Source organism: Pollachius pollachius (genome assembly GCF_949987615.1).
Source record: "Pollachius pollachius genome assembly, chromosome: 2".
Taxonomy (NCBI): domain Eukaryota; kingdom Metazoa; phylum Chordata; class Actinopteri; order Gadiformes; family Gadidae; genus Pollachius; species Pollachius pollachius.
In genome coordinates, this window is record NC_136935.1 from 8,412,550 (window position 1) to 8,423,704 (window position 11,155).

At 48.9% G+C, this 11,155-nt stretch overlaps 1 protein-coding gene across 1 annotated transcript; it reads left to right on the forward strand.

Annotated features, from left to right (window-relative positions):
- Positions 1 to 997: 997 nt before the first annotated feature.
- LOC307091763 (gonadotropin subunit beta-2-like) lies at positions 998 to 3,260 on the forward strand (the record flags this gene model as incomplete). The annotated part of the gene is made up of 3 exons (XM_079758549.1): positions 998 to 1,070; positions 1,908 to 2,026; positions 3,024 to 3,260. The coding sequence occupies 3 exons, from the start codon at positions 998 to 1,000 to the stop codon at positions 3,258 to 3,260; spliced, it is 429 nt and encodes a 142-aa protein (XP_079614675.1).
- Positions 3,261 to 11,155: the final 7,895 nt, after the last annotated feature.

Below are 11,155 nucleotides of genomic sequence, written 5' to 3' on the forward strand. Positions count from 1 at the left end.
GGTCCTATGTGAAATATTTGTGGAGATATTTATTGTGGTTGCTCTGATAAAGTAAAGCAGAACAACAATCCTCCTCCTCCCTTTCCCCCCTCCCTCCTCCCCTTCTCCTCCCCCCTCCTTCCTCCTCCTCCTCTTCTTAGAGACAGGCCCCTCCCTCCTGCTCCCCATAGAGACAGGCCCCTCCCCCCTGCTCTCCCCATATATAGAGCTCCTTCCTCCTCCCTTTACTCCTCCACCAACGCAGGTGAGTTCTCCTCTTCCTCCTCGTCCTCTATCATTTACTAGATTCATATTTTAAATGTTTTCTATGGATTACATTTCTATTTATGATGTTGACTATGTATTATAGGTTTAATATTTATATTTTGAATTCTATTAATGATATTAACTATGTATTTATATTTCTAACATGATTGGCACTAACTCACTAACATATTAACACAATAACTCAATCTAATAATAACGTAATAATGTTTTAACTTACTAACCTACCAATGTAATAATGTAATATTGCAATCATTTAGTTATTTAGTAATGTAATAATTGAACATATCAATAATGTATTAAAGAAACAATTTACTAATGTAATAATGATATAACTAATGTAATAATGATATAACTTACTAATGTAATAATTATATAACTTACTAATGTAACATGATATAACTTACTAATTTAACAATGATATCACTTGCTAATGTAATAATGATATAACTTACTAATGTAATAATTATATAACTTACTAATGTAACATGATATAACTTACTAATATAACAATGATATCACTTACTAATGTAATAATGATATAACTTACTAATGTAATAATGATGTATTTTACTAATGTAATAAAGATATAACTTACTAATGTCATAATGATATAACTTAACAATGTAATAATTCAATCACTTACTAATGTAACAATGTTATAACTTATTAATATAATAATGATATAACTTAACAATGTAGTAACAATATATCTTACTATTTGTGTTGCAGCATGGCGAGCAGCTCCGTCCTCAGGCTCCTCCCCCTCCTCTCCGTGGCACTGGGGTCCCTCGTTCCCCTGGGAGGTAAGAGTCTGACAGAGAGACAGTTAGAACACTCTAGAACACATGCCAACATTCTTCACCACACTAGTAGTAGAGTTCAATACCTGAGAACATACCAAAATACTCTAAAACATAGTTAAACACTTGAAATTACAGTTTAACATGCAAAAACATAGTTTATAACAATTGTAATCCTTTAGATCCTAGTTCAATATTCTAGAGTCTAGAACAATGAGACATATGAAACTCAATATCTGGAAAAGGAGACATAAAACTCAATATCTAGAACAGGGAGACAGACTGAAACTCAATATCTAGAACAAGGAGACAGACTGAAACTCAATATCTAGAACAAGGAGACATATAAAATTCAATATCTAGAACAAAGAGACATATGAAACTCAATATATAGAACAAGGAGACAGACTGAAACTCAATATCTAGAACAAGGAGACATATGAAACTCAATATCTAGAACAAGGAGACATATGAAACTCAATATATAGAACAAGGAGACAGACTGAAACTAAACATCTAGATGAAGGAGACAGACTGAAAGTCAATATCTAGAACAAGGAGACATGAAACTCAATATCTAGAATCTAGATATTGAGTTTCATTTTCCTTTTCTAGATATCAATATCTAGAACAAGGAGACTCAAGAAGCTGCCCCTCTGTGTCCAGCAGCCTATCAGCTGCCCCTCTGTGTCCAGCAGCCTATCAGCTGCCCCTCTCTGTCCAGCAGCCTATCAGCTGCCCCTCTGTGTCCAGCAGCCTATCAGCTGCCCCTCTGTGTCCAGCAGCCTATCAGCTGCCCCTCTGTGTCCAGTAGCCTATCAGCTGCCCCTCTGTGTCCAGCAGCCTATCAGCTGCCCCTCTGCCAGCTGGTCAACCAGACGGTCTCCGTGGAGAAGAAGGGCTGTCCCGGGTGCCACCCGGTAGAGACCACCATCTGCAGCGGCCACTGCATCACCATGGTAATACTGCGTCACCGTGGTAACATTGCATCACCATTACTGAATCGCCATTACTGCAACACCATGGTAGAACTGCGTCACCGTGGTGTCACTGCATCACCATGGTAGCACTGTGTCACCGTGGTGTCACTGCATCACCATGACTGCATCACCATTACTGCGTCACCGTGGTAACACTGCATCACCATTACTGCGTCACCGGGGTAACACTGCATCACTGTGGTATTCTGGGAGGTGGGGGCCTTCTCAGGTGTGATGGGGTCATGGACTACATGTTATAACGGTCGTATTGTGATCAACGTCTCTAGACTTAGAACCCATGCCCCCCCCCCCCCCCCCCCGGTCCTCATGTGGGCTGTGTTCTGTGTGTGACGACCCGTCCGGGGCCCCCCCGGTCCTCATGTGGGCTGTGTTGTGTGTGTGAGGACCCGTCCAGGGCCCCCCCGGTCCTCATGTGGGCTGTGTTGTGTGTGTGACGACCCGTCCGGGGCCCCCCCGGTCCTCATGGGGGCTGTGTTGTGTGTGTGAGGACCCGTCCGGGGCCCCCCCGGTCCTCATGTGGGCTGTGTTGTGTGTGTGAGGACCCGTCCGGGGCCCCCCCGGTCCTCATGTGGGCTGTGTTGTGTGTGTGAGGACCCGTCCGGGGCCCCCCCGGTCCTCATGGGGGCTGTGTTGTGTGTGTGAGGACCCGTCCGGGGCCCCCCCGGTCCTCATGTGGGCTGTGTTGTGTGTGTGACGACCCGTCCGGGGCCCCCCCGGTCCTCATGGGGGCTGTGTTCTGTGTGTGAGGACCCGTCCGGGGCCCCCCCGGTCCTCATGTGGGCTGTGTTGTGTGTGTGAGGACCCGTAAAGGGCCCCCCCGGTCCTCATGTGGGCTGTGTTGTGTGTGTGAGGACCCGTCCAGGGCCCCCCCGGTCCTCATGGGGGCTGTGTTGTGTGTGTGAGGACCCGTCCAGGGCCCCCCCGGTCCTCATGTGGGCTGTGTTGTGTGTGTGAGGACCCGTCCAGGGTCCCCCCGCGGCTCAGCAAGGTGGTGCAGAAGGTGTGCACCTACCAGGAGCTGCAGTACCGGCCGCTGGTGCTGCCGGGCTGCAGGCCCGGGGTGGACCCCGTGGTCCACTACCCCGCCGCCCTCAGCTGCTCCTGCTCCCGCTGCGCCATGGAGACCTCCGACTGCACGGTGGAGAGCCTGCAGCCCGACTACTGCGCCAGCACCACCCTGAACTACTACTGACACCTTAACTACCCTCATCTCAACCTCAGCGCAACCTTAACCCCGTCTAGAGCCTGCAGGCCGGCCACTGCACAAGCACCTCCCTCAACTAGCACTAACTCACCTTAACTACTACTAACGCACCTTAATGTCACCATTAACTACCACTAGTACACTGTAACTATAACTGACTCACCTTAGCGTCACTCTTAACTACTACTGACTCACCTTATCTTCTACTAACTCACCTTAACCTTACCTTAACTACTACTTAACCCACTTAATGCCACCCTTAACTACCAATAGATAGAAAACTATTTAACCACTACTTTCTCACTTTAACATTTTATAGCTCGCCCTTAATTACTGCTAATATCTAACTACTGCTAACTCACCTTAATCATGTACTGCAATTGGATCACCTTTATCTAACCATTTAGTACTATATATTCACCTAACCCCTTAAACCCTACTATATCACCTTTATTTAACCCTTAACTACTAACTCCTCACCTCGACTTCTACCAGATCGTATTAACTATTACTATCTCAACTTAAAATAAGTCTTTAGTACTAGATCACCTTACCTTAACACTTAACTAGTTGTTGCTCACCTTGACCCCTAATAGGTCATCTTAATTGCTTCTTACTGAACTTCACTTAACCCTGTAACTGTGACTGACTGACCTTCAATGACCTCTACTAACCTTAAGGTTAACTTCATTAACATTTACCAGTCACTATCAATAGCTAATCTAAACGTCATCAAACATTAATAAGGCTCTTGCTGTGAATACAGCTGGTCCAAAGGGACCTCATTGTATCAACATGCTATTCTCCTTGCTGTGACTGTGTGTAAAGAATTGATCAATAAAATGTACAGAACTATGAATCCGTGTGCTTTGATAACTGGTCCCAGTGTACCAGGTTCCAGTATTACCAGCACTCTGTTGCACTAGAAAGAGAGTAGAACGATCATATCATGGTCCTGTCAGGTCCTACCCCCCAGGTCTCACTCCTCAATCCCCCCCCCGGTCTCCCTCCTACCCTCCCCCCGGTCTCACTCCTCAGCCCCCCGGTCTCAGTCCTACCCCCCCTGCTCTCTCTCCTCACCCCCTGTCTCTCTCCTCACCCCCCCGGTCTCACACCTCACCCCCCCTGCTCTCACTGCTCGACTCCCCGGTCTCACACCTCACCCCCTGTCTCACTCCTACCCCCCCTGCTCTCACTCCTCACCCCCCCTGCTCTCTCTCCTCACCCCCCCGGTCTCACACCCCACCCCCAGTCTCACTCCTCACCCCCCTGGTCTCACTTCTCACACCCCCATTCTCACTCCTCAGCCCCTCGTCTCACTCCTCAATCCCCTGGTCTCACTCCTCACCCCGCTGGTCTCACTCCTCCCCCCGTCTCACTCCTCACCCGCCCCGGTCACACTCCTCACCCCGCTGGTCTCACTCCTCAACCCCCCGGTCTCACTCCTCACCTCCCCCCCCGGTCTTACTCCTCTACCCGCTGGTCTAACTTCTCACCCCGCTGGTCTCACTCCTCAACCCCCCGGTCTCACTCCTCACCTCCCCCCCCGGTCTTACTCCTCTACCCGCTGGTCTCACTTCTCACCCCACTGGTCTCACTCCTCAACCCCCCGGTCTCACTCCTCACCTCCCCCCCCGGTCTTACTCCTCTACCCGCTGGTCTCACTTCTCACCCCACTGGTCTCACTCCTCAACCCCCCGGTCTCACTCCTCACCTCCCCCCCCGGTCTTACTCCTCTACCCGCTGGTCTCACTTCTCACCCCACTGGTCTCACTCCTCAACCCCCCGGTCTCACTCCTCACCTCCCCCCCCGGTCTTACTCCTCTACCCGCTGGTCTCACTTCTCACCCCACTGGTCTCACTCCTCAACCCCCCGGTCTCACTCCCCCGTGTCACAAAAGGAGGGAGACGATTGGAGGTTAAATCCTTTAATACTTTAACACTGACTTCCATGTTACGGATCTACATAAAACATATATATATATATATATATATATATATATATATATATATATATATATATATATCATTTACAATTCCACATCATAGAATATAAGTCAATAAATGACACAAGTCATTCAGCATGAAGTCCATAGTAAGTTCATGGCTATTATAAAGTATAATAAGGTATTTTAACACATTACAAAGTATGATAAGGTATTTAACACATCACAAGGAATGTTAAGGTATTTTGTTATTTCATTTATTTTGCTGTTGCTTTTATCTATAGTGACTTACAATGAGTGCCTTCAACCATGAAGGTTCAATATCAACAGAATCCACTTGTAGTGCTAGATATGAGACCTCAGGGTTCACTATAGAATCAAGACCTCAGGGTTCACTATAGAATCAAGATCTCAGGGTTCACTATAGAATCAAGACCTCAGGGTTCACTATAGAATCAAGACCTCAGGGTTCACTATAGAATCAAGACCTCAGGGTTCACTATAGAATCAAGACTTCAGGGTTCACTATACAAACAAGACCTCAGGGTTCACTATACAAAGAAGACCTCAGGGTTCACTATAGAAACAAGACTTCAGGGTTCACTATAGAAACAAGACTTCAGGGTTCACTATACAAACAAGACCTCAGGGTTCACTATAGAAACAAGACTTCAGGGTTCACTATAGAAACAAGACCTCAGGGTTCACTATAGAATCAAGACCTCAGGGTTCACTATAGAATCAAGACCTCAGGGTTCACTATAGAATCAAGACCTCAGGGTTCACTATAGAATCAAGACTTAAGGGTTCACTATACAAACAAGACTTCAGGGTTCACTATACAAACAAGACCTCAGGGTTCACTATAGAAACAAGACTTCAGGGTTCACTATAGAAACAAGACTTCAGGGTTCACTATACAAACAAGACCTCAGGGTTCACTATAGAAACAAGACTTCAGGGTTCACTATAGAAACAAGACTTCAGGGTTAACTATAGAAACAAGACTTCAGGGTTCACTATAGAAACAAGACTTCAGGGTTCACTATAGAAACAAGACTTCAGGGTTCACTATAGAAACAAGACTTCAGGGTTCACTAGAGAAACAAGACCTCAGGGTTCACTATAGAATCAAGACTGCAGACTACTACAGTAGGTGGTAGTATTACTGCTGTAGTACTGTTGTAGTTGATAGTAGTACTGCAGTAGGTAAAAGTAGTACTGCAGTAGTTCTGTAGTAGGTGATATTAGAACTGTAGTAGTACTGCAGTACTATTATCACATCTTCTCATCCTGCTGCATTCCACTGTTTGCCCCGGTCAAGTCTAACGAGGTACCCAGGCCTCCAGAGTTCTCAAGGTCTTTGGGGGTTTCAAGGTCTCTGGAGGTCTCAAGGTCTCTCCAGGTCTCCAGGTCTCTGGGGGTCTCAAGGTCTCTTGGGGTCACAAGGTCTCCCCAGGTCTCCAGGTCTCTGGAGGTCTCAATGTGTCCCAAGGTCTCCAGGTCTCTGGGGGTCTCAAGGTCTCCCAAGGTCTCAAGGTCTCCCAAGGTCTCCAGTTCTCTGGGGCTCTCCATGAGTCTTGGATTCTCCAGGTCTCTGGAGGTCTCCAGGACTCTGGGGCTCTCAAGGACTCTAGGGGTCTCCAGTGGGGTCTTCAGGTCTCTTGAGGCCTGGAATTCTTTGGGGCTCTCCAGGTCTGTGGGGGTCTCTGGGTCTTTGGGGGTCTCCAGGACTTTGGGGGGCTCTAGGACCCTCGGGGTCTCCAGGTCTTTGGGGGTCTCGAGGATTCCAGGGATCTCCAGGTCTTTTGAGGCCTGGAACTCTTTGGGGCTCTCCAGGTCTCTGGGGGTCTCCAGGTCTTTAGCCCCCCCCCAGGCCCCCAGGGACCTGCGGGAGCTCCGGGTGCTGGCAGCTCTGGCGAGCCGCGTGAGGGTGTGTTGGTAGGGAGAGGGGAGGTAGACCATGAGGAAGACCCCGTCGGCCGGGTCCTGCTCCTCCGAGCTGGCGCTGGAGGAGCGCCAGCGCCGGCTGTTGCTGCGGCGGCAGGAGGAGAGCAGCTCGCGGCTCCTCTCCGGGTCTCTCAGGTCCTCCAGGGTCTCCAGGACCTCCAGGACCTCGGGGTCCTGCAGGTCCTCCAGGTCCTCCAGGTCCTCCAGGGCGATCACGTTGGCCAGCAGGCCCGGCTTCCTGCCCCCGGCCCGCCTCCGCCTACAGGCCAGCAGCCCCAGCACCCCCCCAAGGAGGAGAAGCAAGGCCGCTGTCGCCGTGACCACCGAGACAACGGACAGCTTGCCGAGGCGGGACTCCCCCGGACTGGTCTGGTCCTGGAGGGGTAAAGAGACGTAGTTACTACTATGTCACCTCTAGTGACTACTATGTCTCCTCTAGTTACTACTACATCAACTCTAGTTACAACGTCACCTCTAGTTACTACTACATCACCCCTAGTTACCACTACGTCTCCTCTAGTAACTACTACATAACCTCTAGCTACTACGTCAACTCTAGTAACTACGTCATCTATAGTTTCTACAACACCTCTAGTTACTACGTCACCTCTATTTAGTACTACTTCTCCTCTAGTAACTATTACATCTCCTCTAGCTACTACATCCATTCTGGTTAATACGTCACCTCTAGTAACTACTACATCACCTCTAGTTTCTACGTCAATTCTAGTTACTACGCCTCCTCCCTCGTGTTTCTAGGTTAAATAGTGAGGCTCGGCGACGTCCGAAATGATTAGCTTTTGTGATAGCCATTTCGGTCTAGAGCGGGTGACGTCATCACGCTCAAGCCTCAACGTAAGTCAATGCAACCAACTGGAAATATACGAAGAGGGTAAATTAATCTGTTGATTCTGCAAAAAGTATAAATGACATTGAAAATCTGTTTATACATATTTGGCGATCAAAGTGTGTTGATTTCTTAAATGATTGAATGAAGTCAAAGCAGTAGAGCAGTACTATAGTGCAGTAGGCCTACAATAGAAGAGCAGTACTATAGTGCAGTAGGCCTACGGTAGGAGAGTAGTACTGTAATGCAGTAGACCTATGGTAGGAGAGCAGTACTATAGTGCAGTAGACCTACGGTAGGAGAGTAGTACTGTGGTGCAGTAGGCCTACAGCAGGAGAGCAGTAGACCTACGGTAGGAGAGTAGTACTGTAGTGCAGTAGGCCTACAGCAGGAGAGCAGTAGGCCTACGGTAGGAGAGCAGTACTATAGTGCAGTAGGCCTATGGTAGAAGAGTAGTACTGTAGTGCAGTAGGCCTACAGCAGGAGAGTAGTACTATAATGCAGTAGGCCTACGGTAGGAGAGTAGTACTGTAGTGCAGTAGACCTACAGTAGGAGAGTAGTACTGTAGTGCAGTAGGCCTACAGCAGGAGAGCAGTAGGCCTACAGTAGGAGAGTAGTACTATTGTGCAGTAGGCCTACGGCAGGAGAGTAGTACTGTAGTGCAGTAGGCCTACGGTAGGAGAGTAGTACTGTAGTGCAGTAGGCCTATAGCAGGAGAGCAGTACTATAATGCAGTAGGCTTACGGTAGGAGAGTAGTACTGTAGTGCAGTAGGCCTACGGTAGGAGAGCAGTATGCCTACGGTAGGAGAGTAGTACTATAGTGCAGTAGGCCTACGGCAGGAGAGTAGTACTGTAGTGCAGTAGGCCTATGGTAGGAGAGCAGTATGCCTACGGTAGGAGAGCAGTACTATAGTGCATTAGGCCTACGGTAGGAGAGCAGTAGGCCTACAGTAGGGTTCAGTACTCACAGGCAGCCGCTCCGTGGGGGGCGGGGGGCCGGGGGACCACTCCAGAGAGTCTCGCTCCGCCGGACCGAACTTCATCCAGCTGCTGTCGAGTAACACGCCCATTACACCACCCGATACCAGCGCTGCTACGTCAGACACCAGCTGCTGCGTCAGACACCAGCGCTACTCCATCAGACACCAGCTCTACTCCGTCAGACACCAGCTCTACTCCGTCAGACACCAGCTCTACTCCATCAGACACCACCAGCTCTACTCCGTCAGACACCACCAGCTCTACACCGTCAGAGAGCAGCTCTACTCCGTCAGACACCAGCCTTTGTGAGCGGTGGAGCAGGGGCAGTTTGCGGACCCCCTGGCCCCTCCCAGGGATTAACATCTGCTCAGCCTCACACTACATGAGCTGCAACAGCTGCTGAAGCCGCTTTATGGGGAATTACATTAAGTTTATAAACCACTAATCTGGATTGGAACCTCCATCAGCTACAGGCTCCATCACAGAACCCTACACTACTCCTGCGACCTACAATACCTGAACAGAACCTGGAGAGAGACAGGGGGGGAGAGGGAGGGGACAGAGAGAGGTAGAGGAGAGAGAGAGAGGGGGGAGAGAGAGAGAGGGAAGGCGAGAAAGAGGGGGGGAGAGAGAGGGGGGGAAGGGGGGGAGAGAGATGGGGGGAAAGAGCAAGAAGGGGGAGAGAGAGGAGGGAGAGGGGGAGAGAGAGAGGGGAGAGAGGGAGAGAGGTGGGGGCGAGAGGCAGGAGAGAGAGGGCGAAAGAGGGCGGGGGAGAGGGAGAAAGAGGGGGAGAGAGAGAGGGGGAGAGAGAGAGGGGGAGAGAGATGGAAAGATAGAGAAAGAGAAGGAATGAGAGAGATTAAAACGAGAAAGGGGGAGAGAGAGGGAGGGAGAGAGAGGGGGAGAAAGATATAGAGTAAAGAGAGAAAGGGGGAGAGAGAGAGGGAGGGGGAGAGTGAGAGAGGGAGAAGGAGGGGGAGAGAGAGGGGGGAGAGGGAGTAAAGAGAGAAGTGGGGGAGAGATAGAGGGGGGAGAGGGAGAGAATAAATAGAGAAAGGGAAGAGAGAGAGGGAGGGGGTGAGGGAGGTAGATTGGAGGGAGAGAGAGAATGAAGGAGGGGTGAGAGAGGGGGAGAGAGTGTAGATAGTTGCTGTTGTCAGTGTGGTCTACATGTTGTCGCGTGTTCTTAACGGCTCACCAACAGTAAAAACCCAGTAAGCTGAAGATTAAACATCTTTCTGACTTCTGGAGGAGAGGAAGACAGCCAGACAGACAGACAGACAGACAGACAGACAGACAGACATCCAGACAGACAAACAGTAAGACAGACAGACACACATACAGCCAGTAAGACATAGACACTCAGACAGACAGACAGTTAGACAGACAGACAGTTATGGTGCGTTCCAGGCAACCCGTAACCTTCTACCTTCTACCTTCTACCCTTGAAATTGCCCTTGAACGGCAGTCAAACCCGCAACTCACTAGCCGTGATCTCGTACCAGATCAATGTAACCCCAGTTCCAGCTCATAACTTATGGGCTAAAAAGTGTTCCTGGAATGCAGCATTAGACAGACAGACACCCAGACAGACAAACACTGAGACAGTTAGACAGACACTCAGGGCCCTATTTTAACGGTCTGAAACGCAAGTGAGAAGCGCCAAGCGCAAGTAGCTTTGTGGGCGGTTCTATGCCGCTGGTCCCATCTTACGGCGCAAAAATGACTCTTGCGCCCAGCGCAAATCTAAAAAGGGTTGGTTGGAAGTAGCCTAATTACCCGTAGGTGTGATTTGGGCGTAACGTGCAATAAACCAATGAGAGTGCCAGCTCCCATCCCCTTTAAGATCCATGAGCGCATTTGAATCTGACGAGTTGATATTTTGACAGCGCGTATGCGGTCTCCGATGAGACAGATGCACATGAATTTCAAACTTCAAATGGCTAAATTTATGGCCAAATAATATGGCCTAATTCACACATGGAATAAGGTTTTCTTCCACAACTTCAGAAATACTGAGTCCTCAAATAAATTTCGGCAAAGAAAACACACATATGATATGCGGTAACTGTGGTTATATTTAATGATATACGCAATACATTATAAACATCGTTTCTTATCAGTATTGTATGCATTATCGTTATCGACTTGTGTTCC